The sequence below is a fragment of the Vicugna pacos genome, chromosome 32, assembly GCF_048564905.1.
Source record: "Vicugna pacos chromosome 32, VicPac4, whole genome shotgun sequence".
NCBI lineage: Eukaryota > Metazoa > Chordata > Mammalia > Artiodactyla > Camelidae > Vicugna > Vicugna pacos.
Window position 1 is genome coordinate 1,844,306 of NC_133018.1, and position 27,087 is coordinate 1,871,392.

Sequence of the window (27,087 nt, forward strand, 5' to 3'; positions counted from 1 at the left end):
AGGCCACCATGTGGCTCCCGGGCCCCTGCTGGCACCTGTGGCCTTTGGACAGTGTTGTGGTTTCCTGTCCTGTGTTCATGCCTGGGTCTCCAGCCCCTGCACCTCAGGGTAGCTGTACCTGGCTCTGGTCCCCACCTCACCGCCTCCCTGAGATGCTCCCTAGCCATTGTGTCCCCTTCCTTTGCACTGCACCCTCCTGCTCTCCCGGCCTCGGTGTCCTCTGGCCGGAGCACAAGTCACTCACAGGCCACGTGTGGACCACACATTGTAACATCCCTCCTGTCACGGGGCTTCCCAAGGCCCTGAACCACCAGGACCAGAGAGGTTCTGCTGCTCTCAGTTTATAAGTGCAGGACCAGTCTACCTGCAGTGCTGACAAGTTTGGGAGATCTGGATTTAAAAGAGCTGATAGGTGGCTTGGAGTCAGAGTTTTATGCTCTACCAAGCCACTCCCCTGAAAGTTCTGGAAAAGGCACCTAGACCTTTTTAGCAAATGCCCTCATTGCAAGAATTCTCTCTACTTGGAAAGATCTACTGTCATCATTAGGCTGCCCTTTTGAAATGATGAGATTTAGTTATTTATCAGTTTCCCTGGAAATGAGCCTCCCTCTGCTGACTGATCCAGCGCCGCCACTTCTCAGATAACATAGCTTCCCCTCCAGACCTTGCTCTGGCTCATTCTTGCAGCATGAGTAGGTCAGTGCTTGAACGGGGTGGTTCTTTGGGGGCCCTCACACCACAGGTGCCTGGAGGAGATGAGGCGGGTTAGGTTTTGTGAACCCTCTGCATCTTGCCAAATGGCACAGAGCAGACGGGCATGACTACTGGATTTTCATCACCTATTTTTTTTTTTCTTCCCAGCATGTGTGAACTGTGTGCGGTGGTCAAACAGTGGGATGTATTTAGCTTCTGGGGGAGATGACAAACTGATTATGGTGTGGAAGCGGGCTACGTAAGCATCATTTTCCTTTCTTCTTGTATTACTTTTAGAAGCTTCTTTGCTGGTCTCCATCACAGCACTTTCCTCCTACCGGCACCAGTCCCCAGGGCTCAACTGGGGCCTGAGCAGGAAGGCAGGTGCCCCCAGCTGCCTGGGGACCTGCTCAGTGCCCCTTTTGGGGCTGCAGGGCTTCTGCTTGAAAGGGAGGATTAATCCCTACCGGGGCTGACGTCGGTGGCTCCCTTGTTCTGTCCTTCAGATGAAGCCCCCAACACAGATGGTGAAGTCAGGGTGCTCTGACGGAATCCTGGGCAGGAGTGTGGGCCACCCTTGTGGCTGTTCCCCTTTATCTGGCAGCCTCTCCTGGGGTCCTGGGGAGCCCGTGCTGTCCCTAAAAACCCCTGTTCTGCACCCATGATGCACTCACACCTCCTGGAGACTGTCCTGTGAACCTAGGCCGAGTCCCTCAGGCTGGGTCCTGGGACACCGGGGCCACCAGACTGGGGACCAGACCCTCCCCTCCTGCTCAGCTGGAGTGGCCTCTGGCCATGGCTTGGAAAGGAAAGACTGTCTCCTTCGGCCCAGCCAGCTGCTCCTGTGAGCTCTTCCCTAGGGCTCAGGAGGACTTACAGGAGTGAAGAGGCTCATTGATGCCACACCTGCAGGACCCAGGACTGCTTGTGGGGCAGAAGCCACGCCCCTGGCTGAGCACTTCTGTGCCTCAGCTCTGATGACAGAGGTGTTCAAGTCATTACAGGAGGGCTGGAAAGTTGCTCCTGAAGCTGTTGCTTAGCCAACATGAACAGCACATTTGGTACACAATTCGGAAATCTGAACAAATGTTAAAGAAAAGCACCACAATCCCACCACCTAAGAAAAGCCACGGTTAATATGTTGGAATTTTTCCTGTGTGTCCTTCTGGTCCACCTTCCATGCGAGGATGGTGTGTGTGGTCTCCTGTTCTCCACGATGGCCTGCAGGCTGCTGCTGTCACTAGTTATACCCTAGGGCGGGTCCTGCGTGGCAGCTATGCGATGTTCCCCCTGGGCACAGACCCTCCCTTGCCTAGTCAGCCCTGTTCTCCAGCGGGGCACCCCGCAATCACGGTCTGTCTGTCTGCTGTGTGGTGCCGGGGTTCTGGGGCGCCCTCCTGACCCCCCTTTCATGCAGGTACATCGGGCCCAGCACCGTGCTCGGCTCCAGCGGCGAGCTGGCCAACGTGGAGCAGTGGCGATGTGTGTCCATCCTGCGGAGCCACTCAGGGGGTGAGTGGGCGGTCCAGGGGTGGGCGGCCCCAGGACTGCCTGGGTCCTGAGAACAGCCCTGAGCTTGGGCCACCCTCCCCATCACCGTCGGTCAGACCTTGCCATCCCTCGAAGTCCGTGTAGTCACCGTCCCCACTCCTGCCTTCATGGGGTGTATGTTTGTATCTTTAATGTAGAACTCCCCACGTTCCGCTGTTTATCCTGATGAACTGAGTCACTACCTCCATCAGTGGATCACTCAGTCCGTAAGCGCACTTTATTTATTCCACAGAAACCCGCACACTGGGGCCACCAGAAGGCTTTTTACCTGACTTTGCATGTGTATGCAGAGTGTTTGAAGTAGATTTGGTGTGGAAGGAGACGGTTGTTCAGACGGGACTGAAGCTGATAGCGCTCAGTTAGATGCCAGGGCTGCCTCAGAGAGCCCACGGTCCAGCCAGGAGTGGCCAGAAGGGTTTGCCAGGCAGGGCAGCAGAGGCCAGAGAGGCTTGGTGTCAGAGCAGGTTGGCGGCATCAGCACTGCTGGGTCTTGCCATGTGACGTGCAAGACAGCGAACATGGGGCCAGGGTGGGGAAGGCTTGAGCTGCTGGTTCACGAGGGTGTTCTTCATCTGGGAAGAGGCAGGAGGTGGAAGCGGGGCATCTGCTGGCAGTGCAGCAGGGTAAGCAGTTTCAGTGGTTTGGACGAAAGCTGCAAGGGCCCAAGCCGGGCCTTTGACAGCTGGGGCGGGAGACTGGGGCTTCGTAGGGCAGAGCAGGTGCCACCCTGCAGAGCTGGTGGTACAGACATGTGGCTTACCCTTACCTGCCCACAGGGCTCATAGTGGGGTCCTAGATGAGCCTCCCTGGAGTGCGGACAAGGGTCTGTGAGGTCATCCAAGCGTAGGGCGGGGCTCCCATGAGGATGCTCCTAGGGCCTCTCACCTGAGACCCTGGCTGAGCCATGACCTCGAACCTCTCCTGAGCTACCCCCCGGGCTCCTCTCCCAGGCGGCGGGGCTGCCCACCTTCAGCAGGTACCTGCCACTCCTTTGCATGGTCCTGGTAGCAGGTGTGGGCAGAACCATTTAAGAAGGAAAAAAGAAAATCCGTGAAAAAGCAGAAATACATGAATAGAAAGCATTGGTCTTTGAAAGTTAAGTGTGAAAAACATATACTTCGCACATTTAATCGGGATAGGAGAAAAAAAACCATAGAAAAAATTAGAAATAAAAGATCTAAAAACATACTTAACCCACAGGGAAAAAAGACAACAAAGAGAGCACAATGTGATGTTTATAGTATTGGACTGAAAAACCAAACAAAATACTAAGAGGAATGGAGTTTTCTAAAAAACACTTGTTTTCAAAATGGATACAGTAGGGTTAGGAAAATCTGAACAAAGTAGAAACTATTGAAGAAGCTGGAAGTTACCTTCAGAAATGGCTCCTGATCCTGAGTTATTTGTCGATGTGTTGTTTCAAACAATTAAGAAAAACTGTCCTGGAACATAGAAATATTTGTTCTTCAAAGGAAGCTATTACCCTGCATTTCCAAAACCTAATAAACAATAATGAGACAAAAGCATAGACAAATATGAATAAAGCTAGAGAAATCACAAACAGAATACTTGTGAATTTAGGAGCATTTTAAAGCAGTCACTTATTTTGACTAAATGTGATTTACAATGGGAGAATTCTGTGTAACGTTCTCTTTTAACTGTCTTAGCACACCAGGAGGTTAAGTGAGAGATGCCAGAGTTATCCTGGGAGGTGTTCTGAAAGGAGTATTAGATCATTCAGCATCAATTCCCAATACAAATGCTTTTTAAAAATGGCTGTAGAAAGCTGGTTCCTTCACATCATAAGAGTCAGCCTGGGGCAGGTGTTACAGCTCATGGCCTGTTCCCACTGACACAGAGCAGAGCCAGGTGTGGGCGCTAGCACTCTGTGTATTACTCGGGAAGTTATGCAGTCCAGCTAAACAGAACCAGAAGAAGGAGACAGACTGCAGGATAACCCCACTGTGAGCTGGTGTGAGGATGGCGGCGTTGCACATCAGGGAAGCCCGAGGAGTGAAGCCCTTACAGCTTAGAAACCATCGAAAAACACTTCGGGCTCATAAAGATGAGTCATGGAACTGGCCTCATCTAAGGAGATTTTTAATTGTCTTTCACTAGTAACAGCCAGTTGGATGGAGTAGCTGATGATAAAAAGAGACCCCTCACACAGTAGGATCAAAAATCATAAATACTCAGGAATAATTTTCCCAAGAAATGTGTGAGAGGTCTGAGACTTAAGCCGCAAATCTTTTTTGAGAAATGAAATGACCACTTCATCAGTGGAAAGACTAAATATTTTTAAAATAAAGATGTTATTTTTTCCCAAAGTAATATTTATTATTCATTTAACAAATAATTATTGAGTGCCTGGTATATTCCAGGTGCTGTTCCACCCCCAGGGAGTTCACATTCTTGTGAGAGAGACAGTCAACAAGCCACGAAAGACCCTGGAAGATAAGTGCAGTTTTACTCAGATTCCAAGGAGGGTCTCACTGAGAAGGTGGCTTCCTAGGGGAGACCACACGAAGGTGAGGGGACACCTGTGTGGGCATCCAGAGAGCTTTCCAGGAGGAGGGAGCAACCAGGGTAACAGCCCTGGGGTGTACACACGTGCTTGGTGGGTTGAGGGACGACTCCGGACTGTGGCCTTAGCGGTGGAAGGGGTGTGGGTGCCGTCCTGCGAGGCGGGGTGTGGCCTCACGGAGGGGCTGCTGGGTGAGTGGGCCTAGTAGCTGGGCATTTGGGTATGTGGGCACTGAATCAGGGGAGAAGTGTGGGTGGGAGCAGAGGCCTAGGGTGGAGCCCGAGTCAGAAGAGAGCAAACTGCAGGTATTTGTTGCTTTGAGGCCAGGACTGAGCACTGGGCTTGACGGCCAGCAGCAGCCCCAGCAGATGTAGCTCATGCCCGTGCTATCAGGTGAAGGCCTGAGGGGAGGAGCCAGGGGAGACCAGGTGGGGTGGGGCTGGGCGGAGGCAGCTGGTCTTGTCAGGGGCTTATGAGGACAGGAGGGTGACGGGGAGGCCCACAGTGGGTGGTGGACGCCCAGCTCCAAGCGGTGTCTGCAATGGAGAGGCTGCTGCACCCAGAAGACCTGTCAGAGAGTGGGCCAGAGCCACCGAGCTGGTGGGGGGCGTGGGACGCGGGAATGAGGCCAGGCCGGGTCATGGTGACCTTTCAGGGATGGTCTCTGGGCATGACCAGGGGAACGAGTAGCCGTGGCCATGGAAACCAAGGTCACGGGAGCTGGTGGAGGAGGTCAGGGTGTTAGAAGACCATCTGCTTGGACTCACCCAGAATGGTAGTGGAGAGTTGGCAGGAACGTCAGTGACCAGAAACGTAAATTGAGTGCAGGGAGGGTCCAGGTGTGTGCAGAGCCATGGTGAGAAGAGGGCTGGGGTGGTCTGAAGACAGACGCTCCAAACCTGGGGTTCTGGAGGAAGTCGTGTCACGTGAGTTGGTCTGCCGCACGACTCAGCACGACTCCAGAGGGCGTCTGGAAGAATGAGCAGGGACCTGGAAGAACTTCAGTGCTGGGCAGAGGCAACCACGTCGAAGTAGGCTTCAGTGCACCTGAGCACCTGGCGTGTCATGAAGGCCACATTGATGGTCGGTGATGTCGGGAGAGGGTCGCTCCCCGCATGAGGTAGCAAGCAGCTCTTGGTGACCTCGAGGACAGTGACCTCGAGCCTCAGCTGAAGACAGCACAGTGGACTCTAGACATTAGAGAAGCGTTCTAAGTCTCACCCGGAGGCCTTTCTGGAGGCACCGCAGAGCAGGACCGCAGGGAGATGCCGCGGGGTGCGCATCTGCCCTCCCAGCTCTCAGGCCTCCCTTTGTGGACGCTGCATTTACATCAGAGCCGCTGGCACAGAAGACCTCCCAGCAGAGGGTAGGAGCAGGGGTTGTCCACAGAGACGACCTCAGACACAGAAGTAAAAAGTCTGCACTTCTGCTGCAAGTTAAAGTAAAATTTAAAATATAAAAGTGTGCTTAATAAGTGAGAAGGGGAAATCAGAATCCTCCAGCTAATAAGGGAGGTTTGAAATGGACGTTCTGCTGATGACAGCAGGAGGTCACAGGGTCTTGGTGAAGCCATCTGTGGCATTGAGAGGAGCTAGACTCAGGAGCCAGAAGTTGATCCAGTGCTCCACCCCGATTCCTGCTGTGCGTGATTGGCCTCAGAGAGGACTCCAGGGTGCGCTCCTAGTCTGAGGCCCCAGGCCCAGCCCTCTGCAGAGCCAGGCCGGGTGTGGAGGTGGGCCCTGATCCCCGGACATGGTACGCAGTCAGAGCCTGCGTGACGGGCTGTCGCCAGGCTGCCTCCGAAGATGTAAAGTCCTCTGAGAGAAGGACTAGCCAGCCCCTGACTCCCTGCTGGGCATTCCCTCACCACCCCGCCATCTCCCGCGCCCGGCGAGGTGGGCACAGCTGGCCTGTGTCACCGCCCTGCTGTGTATTGCCATGTCTTTGTCTCATCCTCAGGGTAACCCTTAGGGGCTGGTGGTTTCTGTTCCATGTTTTGCAGACTTAAAAGCGAGTCAGACAGGAGCGCGATGAGTCGTGTGGGGGGCCGCAGGGATGGAGCCTCGGGGACTGGGCCACGGGGGGCGGGTCCCTCTTGAAGCAGGCCGGGCTGCTGAGCTCTGACGTGTGCCAGGTGTCCTGCCAGGTGCCTGACGCCCCCTGGGGACATCCCGGTTGGGAGCGGAGAAGCCAGCTTAGTGGTTCAGGGCTGAAAACCCGGTGGGTGTGGGTGGGCTCCCACAGCGGGCGGAGGCCACGGGGTGCTGTAGGTTCTGTGGCCAGAGGAAGAACCTAGGGGGAAGTTTCTCAGGTTGGTTCGTAAAGTCCAGTGAGGATGGGCCCAGGTTGAGTCTCCTCAGCAGTGAGAAGCCGCGGGCTACTGAGCCCGCTGGTGGACAGGGTGGTCCCCAGGGCCCCTTCCTGAGTCTGTGGGCCCGATAAGAGACTCACTGCCAGCCCTTGTCTTCCAGACGTGATGGACGTAGCGTGGTCGCCCCATGACGCCTGGCTGGCCTCGTGCAGCGTGGACAACACCGTCGTCATCTGGAATGCTGTCAAGTTCCCAGGTCTGGCCTCCTCTGACTGGCGGCCTGTCCGCAGCACTGCCTGATGGTGTCTGGAGTGGAGGGGGCTCCACCTCCGTCTGCCAGTAGCAGCAGAGTCTCACAGTCACTTGGTTCTAATTTATCAGTTACATTCAAGGTTTAAAAAGAGGTTGATGTTACAGGGAAACAGTAACTGCCTGCTTGCACGGACCTGCCACAGGGCAGGGGGTTCCTGCCCAGTCCCTGTGTGGCTCACTGGCTCCCACCCTCCCACCCCTGGGCTCGGTGCAGCCCTTGAGCGGATACAGGATAACAAATTTCAGTTTCACGAAGACTGATATTTCTATCGATGTGTTCGATCACTGCAGATGGCATAACCGGGATAGCACTGCAGTTTGTGGCCAGTGGGATGCCTTGTGTCCCTGGTTGGTGTCTAGAGTGTGTTCCCAGGGGCTTAGGCCCTAGTCACTTTCTCTACAAGCCCACTGCTTGTGGGGGCTCAGCCCAGGACAGAGGCTGGAGTAGCATTCAGATCACGGCGCTGAGCCTGCCTGTCTCCCACACCTTCGATCTCAGTGATGAGGACCAGGGGACTCACTCAGTATAGGCCCATCCCCAGCCGTCAGGCCTGCTCCTTATCAGGGGAGCTGCTGGGGGGCTCCCATCAGCAGTGCTCAGATGGGTACGGGCCCTGTACAGAAGAGGAGAGCCCTGGTGGGACTGCCAGCTGCGGACGAGACGGGCACATCTCTGCCCAGCCCCAACCCAGCCCTGGTTGTCCGCCCTCTGGGGGCACATGAGGCCTCAGCCTATAAGCGTGAGCTGTGTCTGAAGGGACGTCTATGGTGCCCGCCTCCTGGATGGGAGTCAGACTAGGGGGCGCTCCTGCCAGTTCCCAGGGGCGGGACCTGCCGAAGTCCCCTCTCTGGACTGACCATTCCCCGGCCCAGGTTTCTGTAGAGAATCATCGTTTTCCCTTTGGTTACGCCTTTCCAACCTTTTATTTTTCCCTCACAGAAATTCTAGCTACTCTGAGAGGTCATTCTGGCTTGGTGAAGGGGTTGACTTGGGACCCTGTCGGTAAATACATCGCCTCCCAAGCTGATGACCGCAGCCTGAAGGTGTGGAGGACATTGGACTGGCAGCTGGAGACCAGCATCACCAAGCCCTTCGACGAGGTAACAAGGCAACCCTCTTGGCCTCCTCACGCCAGGGCGGGGGCTGCTCAGGGTCCAGACCTTGGGGGAGCCCAGAGTCTGGGGCCCCAAGAGTCAGGTGATGGGAACCTTTCACTTCTCACAAGCTGTTAAATGTTCACCTTTGAAGTGAAAAGGATTGTAGGTCTTAAAGCTAAAGTGTTTACATCACACTGCCCCGCAGGGCGGGGGCACTGCAGGTGGATGAGGCTCTTGAGTCTTCCCCGAGTACTCTGGGCTGGGCTTGCTGCCCTCTGCTCCACAGGCTGGCCAGCTTCCTCAGGGGGACTTAGCAGTCTGGTTATCAGGATGTCTGGAGGTGGGACTGTGGTGGCTTGTATAGTATCTTATTGTCTCTTCCCTGACTTGAGTTCTGATTGCCTGTGGGATCATAGATCAGGGTCGCTGTTATCCAGTAGATATCCCGTAAGTGCCTCCTCTGCGTGGGGCCATCCTGAGCACCGCAGATTCTTGCGGACTGGGATGGAGTTACCCAGAGTGTGCAGAAGTGGCTGGGAGGATGGTCTCTCAGGAAAGGCCCCTCAGAGGATGAGGTGTGAGCACGAGATTTTGTAGGAAGGGTAGACCTGAGCACGGTGGCTTAGTCCTGCTCACCGTGGGCCTTGTGCGTCTCTGGGATGGGCCTGTGGGGTGCTGCACTCAGCCCCTGCCTTGCCCGGCCTTCCTCTAGGGATGTGCAGCCTAGATCTTAATTCCTGAGTCTCTAGGGCTGCCCTGCACTGACCCTGAGCTTCAAGAGGTGGCTTTAGCCACCGTCATCTCACTTCGCAGGAGGAATAATGTGAAAGGATGCCCTGCCTCTGCCCGGGTCGGGGGAACATTGCCTGTCTGCTGTGCCGTTTATGGTTTATATGAAATTTACAAACCCCTTCTTGGCTGGTGGGCTTCGGGAGAGCAGATGTGGCCCCGTGGTCACTGGCTGTGTCGCAGACAGTCTCCTGACCAGGCTTCTGACAGTCAGCAGGGCTCTGTCTCCACTGCAGTGAGGGCTCTGCTGACCTCGCATAGAGTTAACAGGCGTGGGGCAGAAGAAGGGGCCATGCTCAGAGCCTGGCCACACTTGTTGACGGTGCAAGGTGGTGGCCGTCCTGAGGGCCCAGGCACCGTGTCGAGGGGGTGGAACGCTGCCCCTCCTAGCTCTCTGATGGCCTTTCTGGCAGATCTTCCAGAGAGGCCGGAGTACAGCCAGAAGCTGGGGTACAGGCCACCAGTGTACGTTTGTAGGTCAGAGTTCAGCCTGATTCTTGGGGCCAGTCCTGCCACAGAGTTGGCCTTGAGCTCCTTTCAAGCACAGACATCTCTTTCAGTGTGGAGGGACGACCCACGTGTTGCGGCTCAGCTGGTCACCTGACGGACATTACCTGGTATCCGCACACGCCATGAACAACTCTGGCCCCACCGCCCAGATCATTGAGCGGGAGGGCTGGAAGACCAACATGGACTTCGTCGGGCACCGGAAAGCTGTGACCGTCGTGGTGAGTGAGTAGCTGGGCCTCAGGGAGGCACTGTCAGCCCCGCCTGCTGTGGCCCCTCAGTCAGGACAGTGCTGTGCTCCCAGAGCCAGGGCCACAGGTGGGGCTGAGGTGGTGGCCCCTCAGATGCAGCACATGTTGCATCCTTACTGTGTTTTACTTAATGTTTCAGCATTTTAAAGCTTATTCTGCAGGAAAAGATGCACATCTGCATGTTCTGTTGGCAGGTGAACATGATAAATATCGTGCTGATAGTTTACTGACCATGTGGGACATCCCACATTGGACTTTGATCGGGAATGTCGTCGGCCTGCGCCAGCCTTTCCCCACATTCGGGTCTGCTCAGGGGGGCGCGAGCCTGTGGCCCTGACAGGTGCCCACCCACCAGGCTCCGGCGGAGCTCCCAGGCCATGCTGGGCTCACTGGGTGCTCACCCCTCACCCTCAGCCCCTGATCTTGACATGGAGGGAGCAGAGCCCCAAGTTCAGGATTGTGTGTGTGTCCCCCACCCCCGTGCCTTTGGGGCCCTGATGGAAATGTCCTGAGAGCCAGGACTTTCCCAGCTGTGAGCGACTGAACAAGTGAATGGATCGGCGGCCAAGGTGGACCCAGATGAAGGGTCACCCAGGACCCTGATCTCAGGGTTTCATCACCAGATGGGCTTGTCTTTCCATCACCTGTACTGATAACATATATCATCAGCTATTGTGACTTAAAATGTAAATTTCATACAACATTGCTACTTTAATCTTTTCCTGTTGGACTTGGGAGGATTTTGTTGCAACCCTGGACCTTGTTGCTAAAACAATTGAAACCCTGCTTCATGGTCAGCACAGTGTTCCTGCATGCCCCATGTGAGCCTCACAGCCCCAGGGCCTTGCACGCCTCTGGTTCCTGTCCTCCCAGCCCCGTGCAACCCTGGCCCTTCCTGCCTGCTCACTGGGATCAGGTCCCTCTGGGCCACCTGCACCAGGCTCCTCCTTGTTGGTCTGGCCTGCGGATTCCCGACCTGAATCTGCCGCTCCTCCTGCCCCTTTCAGCCCAGCACGTGTTCCCAGCCTTCGCGGAAGTGACACTTGGGTTACATGGGGGTAGCCCCGTGGCATGGCCTTAGCCTGACTCAGTGAGGTCCTGCAGGGCTCACACTTTTGACTGTGAACAGGGAGGGGCAGACAGAGACAGTCTCTCCTGTCAGGAGACCGTGTTCCTAAAGCCTGGCTCCTGGAGCTGGTCCTGTGGAACCAGGAGGGTTCAGAGGCCGGGGTCAGCAGTTCCCGTGTGTGGACCTGGCTGCAGGGGGACCACACAGCTGGTCAAGCCGGCCTCTGATCCAGGCCTCACCACTTACTCTTGGGGACTCATTGGTGCACATTTCCTGGCCTCTTAAGCCTCCATTTCATCCTCAGCACAATGCCCGCTAGGTAGTTGTGAAGATGCCATAACCATGCGGGCGTCCAGGGCTGGCCAGTGTCTGGCGGGGCTCCCTGGTGGGCTGGGACTGCAGGGTGCCTCGTATTTGGCGTGGGTTACCTGCTTGACGCTTCATTCGTTACTAACTTTTGTTATTTGGTTTTAGAAATTCAACCCAAAAATCTTCAAGAAGAAGCAGAAGAACGGGAGCTCCGCAAAGCCCAGCTGTCCGTACTGCTGCTGTGCTGTGGGCAGCAAGGACCGTTCACTGTCTGTCTGGGTGAGGCCCCGCTGAGCGTCCCCTTCCGAGCACTTCCGCAGCTCTTGTGGGGGCAGGACCTGGAGCCTTGGGAGAGGAGAGACCCTGCTTTGAATGGTGATCAGTGGCTGCTTCTGCCCTGCACCTGGTGCTGCCCTCCTGTAACCCCAGAGGGAAGCACTGAAGACTGGGCGGGCCAGGAGGGGCCACCCTGACCCCCGGCCAGAACAGCTCTGGTGTCCAGACCCAGGGAACCCTCCAGTGGTCAGGGCTATGGGTAGCGCATTGTGTCAGCTTTCTTTTGAAAGAACCTGTGTGTCAGCGGGTAACCTACGTAACATGTCCCCTGAGGTGTACAGCTCTGTGCCTTCATCGTCAGATGTGTGTGCTCCTCCGGAGCTGCCCCCCACCCACCACAGGACCCTGCCCCAGCCACCTTGACGGCACCTATTTCTGAACTTCACATGAGTGGAGTTACATTGTTACTTTTTGCGTCTTGGGTCACTCTCACTTGGTATAATGTGGCTAGAATTTGTGTATGCCGCTGTCTTTAATGATGGTTTATTCCCTGTTGTTCATTCCCTTCAAGCAGAGTGGGTTTAAAGTTGTAGATTTGAAAGTTATCCTGTAGCTGCATTTATGACAGTTGTTTGTCACGGAGAAATCATGTGGCCCCGTTCTAGGCCCTGGGCCCGGCATGCCACCAGCAGCCTAGGCACCTTCCTCCTGGACTCCTCCAGGCCTGGGCCATCCTTGGTGCTTCGACCACATGTCACTGATCGATGTCAGGTGTTCATGGGGGTTCTGGGCTTCTGAGCGGTCTGCAGGCACGTCTGTGGGACCGGGGGCAGGGCAGGTTTTTCCCAGAAGTGGAACTACAGTAGGGCAAGCGTCTTGTGGGTTCCAGGCGGCTCAGACTCCAGCTCTTTCCTCAGGGCTAGGGTGGCTGCAGCTCCTTCCCTGCACCAGCCTTCCAGAAGCTTCCATAGCACCTGCTGGGAGCCCTTCACAAGCATCCCCCCCACCCCAAGCCTGCTGTCATGTGGCCCAGGACCTGTCAGTGGGGTGAGCAGACACTAGTGTGTGAGAGACATTTGTGTAAGTCATCAGAATGTTAATGGTGGTTAGTTTGGAGTCTGGATCAGGACAGCTTAAATTGGTTTTGTGAACTGTCTGCACACAGCCTTTGCAGAAGGGACCTGTGTAATGCAGGAAGCTGGTTCCACTGAGCCTGGGATGTGTGTGTACCCGAATTCAGCCTGGAAGGGGTGCTGAGTTCCCTCTGAGGGAGCGTCCTTTGCTGCCTCATCCCCTGCCCAGGGCTTGGCATCCCACCCCTGCTCTGTAGACCCTCTTCTCTGTTGCTGGTCATGTGTGTACAGCCATGTCCCCTGCCAGCACACACGTCCGGACTGGGTCTGGGCATTGGCTGCCGGAGTAGAGTTGAGGCTGTCCTTTGTGTCGACAGAGCTCCATCCAGGGTCCCTGGGTCCAGGGTTTAAGGGAGCCGAGTGGACGTGGAGGGCTGCCTTCGTTTCGATCACCTTTGCCGCCGCTTTCCTTCCAGCTCACGTGTCTGAAACGGCCTTTGGTTGTCATCCACGAGCTGTTTGACAAGTCCATCATGGACATTTCCTGGTAAGCTGGGTCCTTGTTGCAGTGCACGGTCTGGGAAAGGAGGAGCCACGTGCCAGCACTCAGGGCCTCTGGGATGCGGTCAGGGCCAGGCAGCCAGGGCCCCCGGGTGCGCCACCAGAGCAGACCCCATGTGCGGTCTGCAGTGACTCAGGAGGGCGGCTGGCCAGCTCCTGTGCTCCCGGCCTCACTGGGATGTGCCGCTGGAAACAGCTGCCCAGACAGACTGGTACTTGTCTGGGGGGGGGGGTGGAGCGCCGTGGCCCTGGTCCCACTTCACTGTCGCTGCACAGATCAGAGCAGTGCAGGTGTAGAGACCACTGTGTGCTTCTCAGCAGTCTCATTCGGACGTGCACTCCCTCATGTTTTCTAAAACACAGTTTCAAAAATGAGACAAATAAAATGGAAACTCTTTGGAAACACATGATGAGAGATACTTTGTACGTGTGCTGAGAACTGAAGGCCCCAGAGCTCTCTGGACGGGACACAGTTGTTGCCCCTACCCACCCACACCCCCCCCCCTGCCCCCACACTTCTTCCCCAGCTCTGCATCCATCCTCCGCATGTTGCGGGGCTGGAGCCCGGCCGCTGATGGCCGTCTCTTTCAGGACGCTGAATGGGCTAGGCATCCTGGTGTGCTCTATGGATGGCTCCGTGGCATTCCTGGATTTCTCCCAGGACGAGCTGGGAGACCCCCTGAGCGAGGAGGAGAAGGTAGGAAGGCAGCGCCCCCACCCCAGCTCTGGCCTGCGTGCTGCACGCGTCCTGAGAGGATGCCTCTCACGACCCACAGACACGTTTCCTGAAATGTTCCCGCATCTGCCTCTCATCTGTGATAATCCTTGATCTTCTCCACAAGATAGATTAATTTAAAGTGAGGCTCTGTTCTGGTCAGAAACCAGTCCTAGACTTAAGAATAGAACCCTGGGCCTCTCCTGAGCTGCTGCTCAGCCACACTGGGGTCCCCACTCTCATCCTGCCATCCTGTCCCGACAACGTTGCCTAGGCCAGACCCTGGCCGTGCATTTGCACATAGGATTTCACTGAACTGATAAAGAACACTTCAGGGCAGGGCTACCCTGTTTCACTGAGGAAGTAACAGCCTCGGGAAACAGTCCGGCCCTCCCTTTGCTGAGGCCATGGTGACTCAGAGGGTCTGAGAACAAAAGCATGAACCACTCGCAGCCTCTGGGCCAGGCCGCCTCTGCACTGTGCTGTGCCCAGATGGAGTGGCCCGGGCCCATCCTCCAGGCCCTGGTGGAGGCGCTGTGTCACCTCCCTTGGGCGGATGCCAGCCAGCCTGCAGATAGGCCGTCACCCATACGCCGAAGGATGCATTCGTGTTGGAAAGCCCAGAGCAGGCCAGCCACCCTGCCCTTGGTGAAGCTTCCACATAGGCTGTGTGGGGACCATCCCACAATGATGTGCACCCTCAGGGGTGGGGCCTGCCTTGCTCCGGCCCCTGGACATCCTGGTACCTCACAGTCGTTTGTCCATTGACCTAAGGGATGAGTGTGTCCGCAGCCTCAGGTTTTATCCCCGCCTGTCAGTGTCATCAGGTGTCCTAGGAGTGCCGAGCCCGCTCCCTGCTTAGAGTCACGGGGTTGGGGGGTCCTGTGCGGGAGCAGGTAGAGGCAGGGGCCCTGTGTTTGAGGAGCAAATTCTGGCTCAAGACTCCAGGGGGCCAGGTCCCAGTTCTCCTCACCCAGCATCCTTCCTGCAAGGCAGTCGTCCTGCTCACCCCTCTGCATCAGTCATCTGACATCCTGAGCAAGTCTGCCCCTCGTCATAGGGGCTGTTCTGCGTGCTGGGGCCCCGTTCCTGCCCACACGGGGTCTGGCTTGTGGCCCAGGACTCCTGAGACCTGGGGGGATGGAGGGAGGAGTCAGGATGTGTTGGGGGACAGCAGAGGCAGAGAAAGACCCCCCCCCCAGGTCTTTGCACCAGGCCTTTCCTCGCTTTTGGGGACTGTTGGCCCCATAGAGACCTCCAACCACGCGGACTGACGGCACAGGCAGGAGCAATGAAAGCTGGCTCTGGGCTTCAAGGTCTGGTTCCCAGACGAGTTTGGGGTCTGTAGCTTGAGTTAAGAGCTTTACGTTAGAACTTTGAGTGTCGTCATTTCAGTTCAGTGTGTGTCTGTTGCTGTTGTTCAGCACCAGATCTGCCGCAGGTGTTTTCCTGGCGGCTCCACGGTCTCCCTGATTCGCAGCCACGTGAGGCTGTAGATGCCTAGCGAGGGTATGTGACCTCCCCAGTGTCTCCAGTCAGCACTGGGCAGAACAGGGTGGACAGTTGGGGAGCTGGTGTCCAGGGCTCTGGGCCCTGCCTGCCCCGGCACAGTGCCACGCCTCTCTGCCTCCCCTAGAGCCGCATCCACCAGTCCACCTATGGCAAGAGCTTGGCCATCATGGCTGAGGCGCAGCTTTCCACAGCCGTCATTGAAAACCCCGAGATGCTCCAGTACCAGCGGAGGCAGCAGCTGGGCCAGGGGGGCACAGCGGCCAGGGAGACAGGTGCCACGGCTGCGGTGGCTGGCGTTGTCAATGGGGAGAGTCTGGAGGACATCAGGAAGGTGAGCGCCAGGCCTGGGACCGCACGAGGGGATAGGGGGTCTCAGCAGGGCTCAGACGCGTGTGCTGGGGAGGGTGGACAGGACCTGGGACGAACCACCTTGGGGCCTGAGGCACCTCATCCAAGGCCTGGTCCCTGGAGCTCTCAAGGAGCTGCTCCTAGTGGAACTTTCAAACCTCACCTCTAGCCCTTCTTAGAGATTGCAGGGACTGAGAGCATTGTGCTTCAGGCTCTGCCCTTGGGGTCATCTGCTAGCACCCCCTTCTCGCTTTGGAAGTCCATGTTTCCCTGGGGGGTTTGGAAGACGGAAATGGGAGACGTCAGGGGCTCGTGCAGGCGCTCAGCCTCCCGAGTGACGCGTACACACCATGTGACCAGAACTCTTGGTTGCGAGCCTTCAGTGAAAGACAGTGCACATCACAGCTGAGAGAGGAGTGCGAGTCTCATCTGGGAGCTCCCTTGTTGAGTCCCGTGGCTGTGGGTGGGGAGGCCAGCCTGGCACGTGCTCGCTGTCCCAGGAACCCGGCTGGGTGCAGCCTGGAGACACAGGAGGTGCTGGAGCTGGTTCAGTGGGAAGCCTCTGTCCTCACTGCATCACTGCGGGAAGTCAAGCACACTCCCTCATAAAACACTTGTACTGTGATGAGGCCGCTTGGGTTAGTTGTATCTGAAAGGCCACAGGAAGGGAGGTTAGATACATTTCATTCGAAGCCTTATTTTTTGGTATTCAGAGACAGTTGACAGACACGTTTCCATTCATTTTTGTCACTCTGCTTTGCCAGAATCTCTTAAAGAAGCAAGTTGAGACTCGGACGGCAGACGGCCGGAGGAGAATCACGCCCCTCTGCATCGCACAGCTGGACACCGGGTACTGGTCCGCTCGCCCAGCTTTCTGTGGCCTCACTGGGAGGTCTTCCTGTCCTTTCTCCAGTTAGCGCTGTCATGCCCAGATCTTGCGGTCCCTGGGGCCAGCCTCACCCGTAGAGTCTGGAAGCGCGTGGTGGAGCCCCGCTTCCCAGCTGCCGCAGAGCCTCGGCTCCCGCAGGGCCCCGTGCACATGTGACGGTGCTGCGGGCTCCACAGTGCCAGCCTGTCCACGCCAGAGAGAGAAGTCAGACTGAGTCGCTTCTGTTTCTTTCTCCCTTTTATAGCCTCCTCTTTCTGGTTATGAAAGGAGTATATCTGCGCTACTGAAAGTGGTAAAAGCCCAAAGGACATAAACGCTATCCGTAATCCAGTCTTTCAGACGTGGTCACTGTAACATTTTGGTATCTGTCTCCCACTTGTTCCTATATCTCGACCTTGTGTCCGTTTCAATAAATAGTCCTCTGAAGCATCAGCTTGCTGACTGTCCAGGCACCCAGCCTGGGAACGCACCATGTGGACTTGTAGCTGGTCCGGTGTTTTCAGATTGGAAAGAACCTCAGCACACCTGTGACTTCCCTCGCGACCCTTCCCAGAGCGGACTTGCTGGGTGAAGGGTAGAGTTCCCTGAGGGTGGGGTCGGGGACTCGGTTGCTGCTTGCTGCTGTCTTGGCATCTGTAGTCAGGCTTGCTTTGCATTGGTCATTCTCCCCAAAATGAGGTGTGTTGAGTTAAAGGATGTAAGGCCCTGTGTGAAAGGGACAGACTGCACATCAAGGTGGCTCGTCCTGCTCACTCATTTGCTCAGGGAGCCACACAGCCCTCTGCCCTCTGCACTGGTTCCTCCATGAGCTGTTCCTGGCCTTCCCGGAAGTCCGAGGAGATGTGCATGTCAGGTGTGCAGGCGCCAAGGCCCTAGAGGGCAGAGCCCACTCCCCACCCCTCCCACGGAGTGGCTGTACCTGGTCAAGGCTTCCCCGACTGTGAACCTGTGGGGGTGGTGCCACCGGCCCACCTTCTATCAGGACCAAGTCAGACTGAGGGTGCTACTGTGCCCAAGCACCTCAGAGCTTGTGGGGGGTGATGGTGTGGAGCTGGTGGAGGTGAGGGTGGCACTTTGGTTCTGTGGATCCTTCCAGGCCTCACTGAGGACTCAGGTGGTAGATGGCTTCCTGCCTGGCCTTGAGCCCACTCTCTGCCACGGGGTACATGTTTCTGCACCAGAACTTGATTCTTTTGGTCTTAAAGACTTTTTTGCCCTCCTGATTCCTAGATTAAAACAAGTAGCAACAGAATAGGTAATTAATTATTAGCTTGGCTATCAAGAAAGAAAAGAAAAGGTGCAAATAATTAAAATGGAAAGAAGTGGGAAATGATCACAAATAAAGAATAGGTCAAAAGGATGAAACACTTTTTGCTGAACTCTGTTAAAATAAATTTGGAAGTCGATGATTTTGAAGAAAAGAAAAATTACCAAAACTGAAGAAAATCTGTGCAGGTGAATTATTAGAGAAGAAATAGAGGACACTGTCAGAGATTTAATCTGCCAGGAGCCACCATACTATGAGGTATGATAGCTTCATGGGAAAATTCTAACAAATGTTTAAGGAACAGATTATCCTAATACTATTGGAAGTATGTAGTGTGTAGAAAAAGAAAGCTTGCAAAATCTTATGTTGAAATGAGCACAGTACTGAAATTTCACAGTGAAAATGTGACAAAGATATGATAAGTTTCTGATCAATCTCATTTCCAAATGTCAGTACAAAATCCTGAATAAAATAAAAACAAACAGAACCTTCCAGTGTGCTAACATGCTAATACACTATAAATAAAATTTATTTCAGAAAAAGTGGTTCAAACAATTTTGGGACACTGAATTTACTCCTACGCATCAATAGATCAAAATAAATGAATTGTATGACCATCTCCGTAGATGCTCGAGGCATTTTTGTTAAATCCAAATCACTCTTACTTAAAACTCAGTTAAATGGAAGTAGATGGATGCTTGCTTAACTCGATAAAGCATCTTACTTCAAATTAAATTTACAAACTAAACAGACGTCTACTCTTGTGATTAATGTAACGTTGTTCTGGATGTTCTGGCTCATACAGTTAGTCAAGAGAAAGAAATTAGAAAGGAAGTGGTAAGTGTGTCATTCTTTAAAGATGATGTGACCTACAAGAAAATCAGCTGGGGGACTGCCGTAGACAGTGAAAGGAGACAAGCAGGTAACGGGACGTAATGAGACGAACTCGCACAACCACCTTTAGAAGATACAAAGGAAGAAGTCACTTCCAGAAATACAAGACCTGATGGAACAAGGAAGGGGAATATCCTTATGAAGAAGAAACTTTACTCCATCGAGAGACCTAGAAGACAGTTCACAGAAGTCGCTAAAAATGCATGCCGTTTGTTAGCTAGGGTGACTCCATATCACAAAGGTGACAGGTCTCTCTCAGCCGTAAATGTGACCTGAGCAAATACTGCAACCACAGGAGTTTTCAGAATCAGACCCATTCCAAAGTTACGTGGAAAAACAAACAGAAGTAGCAGAAGTATTTGTGAAGAAGATGAAATCACGGAAGACTAGCCCCACTACAAATTAAAGCTTACAACATAGAAATTAAAACGAAGGTACTGATGCATGAATAGACAGAACAGTGAAACACAATGGAAAAGCCAGAAATAGGCTCAAATATTTTGCACCTGCGATGGATTGTTATCTAATTCAATAAATGAAGTCAGGACTATGTGATACTCTGAGGAAACAAAACTGGAGCCTTACCTCACAACTTAAAATTTTCCACAGATCAGAAATTTTTCAGAGAACAACATTCTGTACAGCTCAGAGGTGATTTTTTTTAACTTTTTTGTTACTCAAATTTTAGAATATTCCATAGAAGAACATTTTTATAATCTCAGAGATAAAGTCTTTTCTACAAAATTTAGACCACATAAAAATAACATTTTTGGCAAGGACAGTTACATGATAGAGGGTCAAAACACAACATCCTGGGCAAAATAGTTCCTGCTCATGTAGGAACTTTTCAAAGTGTCCTTAAAGCCAGTAAATCAATAGCAAAGACCAGTAAGGAAACAGAACAGTACATGGTAGATGTCCACAAACAGCTCAGAAAAAGGGGAATCAGATGTTTCCAGATGAAAAAATGTCAGCCTCGCAGCAGAAAATAAACTAAAGCTGTAGTAAGGTACCATTTTTCATCTACCAGATTGTCAGATGTCAAGACTTTGGTAACCATTGCAGAGGGTGTGCAGAGATGGCACTCTTATGAGGAGGGCCCTCTAGAACCAGAAATCCAAAATCATCCGTGAGCATTCCGTTTGCTGCTGCAGTCCCTTCTAGGGATGTATCCTGGTGGTGGGGTGATGTGTAGCGGGCATCCCCAAGCAGACACTGTTCTGAGCATGCCTGCTGGAACCGCCGTGGTCCAGGCAGTGACCCCGGGGCCCTCAGCACTCACACCGCAGGCTCCTCTCCTGGGCCAGCAGTGTCTGCTACAGAGACCTGGGAGGCCCTCCGCTCCTTCCTCGGGGGAGGCTGATTAGGTAAATTGTGGGATGCCCACACTGCCTGTGGCAGGAGGGAGGCCTGCCCTGTGTCCTGTGAGGTGCGATTGCACGTATGAACACCTTGGAGGTCGGGGTGTGTGATGACCAGTGGCGTCCAACAGTTATTATTGGTAGCAGCCCTTTTCTTTCTTAGTGCTTTGTGAGTACCAGTTCCTCTTCGGTCTAATGAAATACAGTGTATGAAGTGATTTTAATTTCTTCATTGCTTCTCTGTAACTTGCATGAGCATTCTACCGTGAAAACACACTGCCTGTGGACCCAGACAAAGCATTGCTTAGAAAGTGTGAGGGCTTGGTGAGGGGCTAGATGGCCGAGGCTGACCTCTCTCCTTCTTGGCAACAGGGACTTCTCCACGGCCTTCTTTAACAGCATCCCGCTCTCGGGCTCCCTGGCGGGCACCATGCTCACCTCCCATAGTGGTCCGCAGCTGCTGCCACTGGACTCCAGCACCCCAGTCTCCTTCAGCGCCTCCAAGCCTCCCACAGAGCCTGTGGCAACAGCGGGCGCCAGGCCTGCGGGCGATGCTGTCAGTAAGGACAGGTGAGCAGGTGCAAGGATTGCTCCTGTCCCCGGGGGAAGGGCAGGTATGGACACTTCCAGGGATGCTTCATCCTCTTCAGTTAAGAAAGATGCTTGGTTTCAGATGAGGGCCTGCTCGGAAGGGAGGCCTTGATCAGGTGAGTCTGATGCTCCGGGCCCTGAGGATCTCCAGTCCTAGGGGAGATGCAGTCCCAGGGTCAGCTGCGAAGGGTAGGGACTGGCCAGTGACACATCAGCTGCCCCATTGGCCAGTCAGCCCTGGTGGGAGCGTGGCCACCCCCATGTCTCAGGCAGGGTGCTGGTGTGCGGTGGCCAGGATTCCCCTTGTTCAGAGCACATTTGCTTGGGGAGCCCGAGTCTTCGCTGACCATCACCTGGAGGCCAAATTAGAAGTCAGAAAGGACCTGTGAGCAGGACTAGGCCGGGAGCTGTGCACTTGGGGCATTTGCCCAGCACGTGCTCAGGGTTACACACTGGGCTAGGCCCAGATGTCTGCAGGGGGTTGACTGCTGGGCCCTCATCCCCAGGGAGTGCCTAGGCTGGGAGAGGAAGGCCCCTGGGAGCACTCCACCTGGAGCGCATAGAGGCTGACCTGGGGGAGCAGCAGACCCCTGAGCAGTTGGAGCGGGATGGGCACTTTGACCTGCTCCTGAGGAAACAGCCCAAACTGAGCCACCCTGGCACATGCCGCTGACACTGGCAGAGATTCTCCCGCATCGGAGACAGGGCCTAGCCTCATCGCGGCCTCCTACCTCTGGCTCTGGTGTCGTGGCTTCAAAGGCATCAGGTGTCACCTCCCCCTTGAGGAAAGAGAAGAGGAAAGAGCAGCTGGACCAGTTAGGGAGGAGAGCCCCTGGGGGAAGAGTGTCTGGGGAAGGACAGGTCCTGAGAGAGGAAGAGAGGGTTGTCTGGAATGCCTGTGGGCGCCCAGCCTAGGGCCAGCAGCAGGGAGGGTGGTCAGCCTGGATGTGATCCAAGGAGGCCCCATGGCTTCTGGCTCCTGTAGGGCTTCCCGTCAGACCCAGCGGGAAAGCTGGTGGTCAGAGTGGGTCAGGGTGGAGTGGCTATATTCACATTGTGGAGGTGGGCTCCGGGTCACCCACACCCAGCCCCGGGCCTTCGCCAGCTGTGCTGATGTGCCCTCCACCTCCTCCCCCAGTGTGAACGCTACCTCGACTCCTGCTGCATTGTCACCCTCTGTGCTCACCACCCCGTCCAAGATCGAACCTATGAAAGCCTTCGACTCTCGATTCACAGAGCGGTCCAAAGCCACACCAGGTGCCCCCTCCCTGACCAGCATGACTCCGACGGCTGTGGAAAGGTAGGTGGAGGCTGCATGGGGTGTGGGAGACCCGGGGAGGGGCCGGCAGGGGCCGGCAGGGCAGTGCCTGCCCTCCATAGGGCTGCAGAACCCCGTCCCTGTGCTTGGGAGCTGCCACTCCAAGGAGAGGAAAGGCTGCTCCCAGTGAGAAGATAGATGGATGGAGCCGCTGGGAAGGCCTCCGGACAAAGGCATGAGGGCCAGGTGGTACGGAGGCTGCGCTGAGTGGGCTCAGTGTCCAACGGGAGCTCAGAGTCTGCCCAGAAGAGGAAGGAAACTGGTCGGAGGGCAGAGGGCTCAGATGCTGACCAGGAGGGTGGTTGGGAGCTGAGGTGGAGGTGAGGGAGGGCAGGTCCTTGTGAAGTCAGGCCTCTGGGCTCCGGCAGGCTCTGTTCTCCACACCTCCCTCAGCACACAGCCGCCAAGTCAGTGGGAAGTAGTTTGCTGGGTCATGGAGTTGCAGGAGTGGTCCTGAGGTGCCCAAACTGAGTGTTGCAGCCTCTGTGGTTGGCTTAGGGCTGCTCTGCCTCTGGGGGGCCCCTCCCAAGCCCGCTGTGACAGAGCTCACTGTGCTGTCCAGCAAGTCGCGGGCTGGAGGGTTCGACGTGGCCAGGCCATCTTCCTCCACCAGGACCAGGGCTTTACGAGCCATGTCCACTGCAGGATGATTTGGCTCAGCCAGATCAGGGACATGGGTCAGAGACTCCCACAGGAGCCACACAGCCAGCAGGTTCCCAGTGAGGGGGAGCGTGGGCTGAGACCAGCCTTGCAGTGGTCTGTGTCTTGGAGCTAAAGCCACAGTGTGCTGTCCCTGGGGCTTCACCCCTGGCCTCAAAACTGCTTGTCTGTGCAGGGTTTGCCCCTCTTGGAGAAGAGCCCCCAGAAGCCAGGGTGGAGGGCCGCCCCTTCAGGTCAGCTCTGCCCTTGCTGTGGGCCCAAGTTCTCCCGCATAGCACGCACTTGCTTCAGTGCCAGCTGTTTCGTGTCATCTTTCTGTCAAGCACTTTTCCTCTCCAGCAACATGGAGCATCTGCAACTTCCTGCCGCTGAACGTTTTGAAATGCTGGGTGAAACATTCCTAAAGTATGTGACTAGGAAGCTCACAAGAAAGTTAAGACTAGTCCCCAGGAGCCAAAATCTAAGAGTAAACAAAACAACCAGAGCAGTGAGTGTTGGGCTGGAAGGTCACTGGCCTGGTGACCTTGATTTTTCATGGCCATGCTGATTAGAGACAGGGCCTTGGGCCTGAGCCTGTAGGGGTTGGGACTAAGACACGAACATAAAGTCAGGCTGCTTCAGAATGTACACCTCCAGTGAGGGGCCCAGAGAAAACCCAAGGGACAGCACAGGTGCGTGGCCAAGGGCTTAGAATCTCGGCCTGTCCTCTGAGGCTGGAAACAGTCTTCCTCAGAGGCTGTATGGCCACAGGCCTGCCCAGAGTGGACTGGGGGTCAGTCACACGACCTGTGTGATCTGGAAATCACACCAAGAAGGGGGCATACAGGGAGGTTCTAGTCTGTTTAACGCCCCAGAGGCAGTGGCAAATCAAACACCAGTACACCCTGCAGGGACCCTCCCCTGACCCCAGAACAGCCTTCCCGCTGTGGACACACTACCTGAGGTAACTCAGACCCAGAGGGACAAAGCACAGGAGGAAACCTTGTGTACGCACGAACATCAGGACACATCGTGAGCAGGAGGTGTAGACCTCCCTGCCTCCAATCAGACATTGCCCAGAGAGACGGTAAAATGAACGTGCATAAGATGGTCAGAGACATGAGGAAAGTTTAGTATTCTATCCCATGTATAAATATAACTCAGAATGGATTAAAGAACTAAATGTACAAGCTAAACTATAAAGCTTTTAGAAGAAAACAGAGATGTGACCTTGGGTTAGCAACCATTTCTTAGATATAACACATAAACCATAAGCAACTGAAGAAATAGATAAACTGGACTTCATCCAAATGTAAACCTTGTGCTTCAGAGAGCCCTGTCATCAGAATGAAAGGACACCCTACTAAATGGGAGAAAATATTTGCAAATCATATCAAAAGATCTAGGATCCACAGTCTGTAAGGAGCTCTTACAACTCAACAGTAAGAAGATTAATAACCCAGTTTTTAAATGGACAAAGGATTTGAATAGAAATTTCTCCAAAGAGGATCCACAAATGACTGATAAGCATATAAAAAGACATTCAGCCATCGGGGAAATGCAGATCAAAACCATGATGACTTCACACCCACTGTGATGGCTGTAGTCAGAAAGGCATGATCAGAAGGGTTGGGGGGTGGGGAGAAATCAGGACCCCCATCGATTGCTGGTGGGGTTGTAAAGTGGTTCGCTGGTGTAGAGACAGTCTGGCAGTTCTTCAGGTAAAGTTTCCGAATGAGCCAGCAATTCCACACCTAGGTGTGCACCCAAGAGAACTGAAAATATGTTCACGTAAAAGCGTGTACACAAATTTTCGTGTCAGTGTTACTCATAATAGCCGGAAGGTGGAAGCACCCCAGATGTCCGTCGGTTGATGAAGGTGGTACATCCATTCACTGTAGTAGTATTTGGCAGTAAGGAGTAAGGTACTTACCTGTGCCACAACAGGGGCAGACCTTGAAAACTTGTGATCTGGTTGTGGTGTTAGGGTGATGCTGGCCTCACAGGACTTAGGATTTATTTCCTCTATTTCTGTTTTCTGGAGCAGACTGTAGAGAATTGGTATAATTTCTTTCTTAAATATTTGGTAAAATTCACCAGTAAAACTGTCTGGGCCTAGTGCTTTCTTTCTTGGAAGATTTTCCATTGTTGCTTCAGTTTCTTTAGTAGATAACAAGTCTGTTAAGGTGATTGTTTCTTGTGTGAGGTTAGGTGATTTTTTGTTTTTCTTTTTTCCAAAGAACTGTTCCGTTTTATCTAAGTTATCAAATATTTGGGTATAAAGTTGTTCATAATGTTTTTTATATTTTTATTGTCCATGGGATCAGTAGTGAGAGACCCTTTTCATTTTCTTTTTTTTTTAAACTAAAGTATACTTGATTTACAATATTGTGTTAGTTTCAGGTGTACAGCACAGTGATTCAGTTACGTGTATGTTTTTAGATTATTTTCCACTATAGATTATGAGATATTGACTGTAGTTCCCTGTACTATACAGTAAATCTTGTTAATCCTCCTTTCATTTCTGATGTTAATAATTGGTGTCTTCTCTTATTTCTGATTAGCCTCAGAAGTAAACTGTAAATTTACCCATGTTACTGATCTTTTCAGAGAACCAGCTTTTTATTTCACTGATTTTTCTCTGTTGTCTTCCCTTTGCAATTTCATTGACTTTTGCTCTAATTTTTATTATTTGTTTACTTCTGCTTGCTCGTCCTTCTCTAGTTCCTAAAGGTGAACCTTATTTCAGGTCTTTCTTTTTGTCTAATTTATGCATTCTCTGCAATATATTTCCCTGTAAGCGCTGCTTTCACTGTATCCTGTAAATTTTGACATTGTGTTTCATTTTCATTTAATTCAATATTTTAAAAAATATTTAGAATATATTTAAGTCTATTTACATATATATATTTTTAAATATTTGAACTTTTTCTTTGACCCATGTGTTATTTAGAAGTATGTTTTTTAATCGCTAAAGATTTGAGCATTTCCCAGCTATTTTTCTGTTAATGATGTCTAGTTTAACTCTTTTTGTCAGCTTCTGTCTTTTAATTGGTATATTTAGAAATTGATATTTGAAATGATATTGATATAGTTGGATTAATATCTACCATGTTATAATGGTTTTCTGTTCATTGCACTTGTTCACTGGATCTTTTTTTAACCTCCTCTTTTCCGGCCTCCTAGTTTTAATTGTGCACGTGTTTGGTGCAGTTCCGTTTTCTCTTCTCTCTCACATTCTTCTCAGCAGTATCTAAGAGCATCATAGAGAGTAGGGTCATGTGTCTCTTGCATGATCTCTCTCAGCATATCAACTATACTACTTTAAAAAAATTTTTTTAGTGGTCGCCATATAATTCAGTGAACATTTGTAACTCATCTAAATACACTTTCAAATGATGTTATACTGCCTAAGGATAGTGCAGATACCTTAGAGTGTTCCCAGCTTCTTCCTTCCATGACTTATAACATTGCTACTATTCATTTATTTCACTTATTCATAAGCTCTAACAACCCAATACATTGTCGCTGTTACTAGTTTGAACAAAAGTTACCTTTTAGTTAAGAATAGGAAAAATAAAAATGTTTACATTTATTTATGCTTTCTCTAGCACTTTCCTCATGCAGATCTGAGTTTCTGACCTGCATCATTTTCATTCTCTGAAGAACTGCTATTAATATTTCTTGCAAGACAGGTCTGCTGGCAACAAATTTCCTCTGGCGTCATTTTGTTGTTGTCTGAAAAGGTCTTTATTTCTCTTTCACTTTGAGGCATAATTTCACTAGATACAGAATTCTAGTTTGGTGGGTGTGTTTGTTTTTAACACTAAGTATTTCACGTCACTCATTTTTTGCTTGAATAGTGTCTAAAGAGAAATCTGATGTAATTTTCAGTCTGTCCCTTAATAAGTAAAGTGTATTTTTCCCTCTGCTTCTTTCAAGACTTTCTATTTGTCTTTAGTGTTCTGCAGTTTGAATATGTTATGTGTAGGCAGGTGTGGATGTTTTGGTATTTGTCCTATTTGCTGTGCTTTGAGCAACTCAGATCTGTGATTTGGTATCTTTCATTCATTTTGAAAAATTCTTAATTGTTATTGTGATTATTGTTATTCTCAGCTTTTATTATCATTATTGTTATTAAATCCTCTCTGCTTATAAGACCCATCTGTTCGTGTTTACTGTCCAGCTGTTTCCATTCGAGCCCTTAACATATTCATCACAGTTATTTA

The 27,087-nt window shown here is 52.7% G+C and overlaps 1 protein-coding gene across 7 annotated transcripts in view; it reads left to right on the forward strand.

The window, feature by feature from the left end:
- Positions 1 to 27,087, forward strand: part of HIRA (histone cell cycle regulator) — a 55,866-nt gene that overhangs the window by 13,739 nt on the left and 15,040 nt on the right. For 2 of the 7 annotated variants that reach the window (XM_031670279.2, XM_031670282.2), the window contains 12 exons: positions 862 to 952; positions 2,111 to 2,205; positions 7,240 to 7,335; positions 8,332 to 8,492; positions 9,839 to 10,006; positions 11,580 to 11,693; positions 13,141 to 13,310; positions 13,916 to 14,021; positions 15,676 to 15,882; positions 16,664 to 16,749; positions 20,683 to 20,880; positions 22,040 to 22,201. In XM_031670279.2, coding sequence (XP_031526139.1) covers positions 862 to 952; positions 2,111 to 2,205; positions 7,240 to 7,335; positions 8,332 to 8,492; positions 9,839 to 10,006; positions 11,580 to 11,693; positions 13,141 to 13,310; positions 13,916 to 14,021; positions 15,676 to 15,882; positions 16,664 to 16,749; positions 20,683 to 20,880; positions 22,040 to 22,201 — 1,654 coding nt within the window. Of the gene's footprint in view, positions 1 to 861; positions 953 to 2,110; positions 2,206 to 2,381; positions 2,451 to 4,625; positions 4,773 to 6,770; positions 6,915 to 7,239; positions 7,336 to 8,331; positions 8,493 to 9,838; positions 10,007 to 11,579; positions 11,694 to 13,140; positions 13,311 to 13,915; positions 14,022 to 15,675; positions 15,883 to 16,663; positions 16,750 to 20,682; positions 20,881 to 22,039; positions 22,202 to 27,087 lie in introns of those variants that run through there. The other 5 variants (XM_031670284.2, XM_031670283.2, XM_031670285.2 and 2 more) reach the window with 5 other exon arrangements.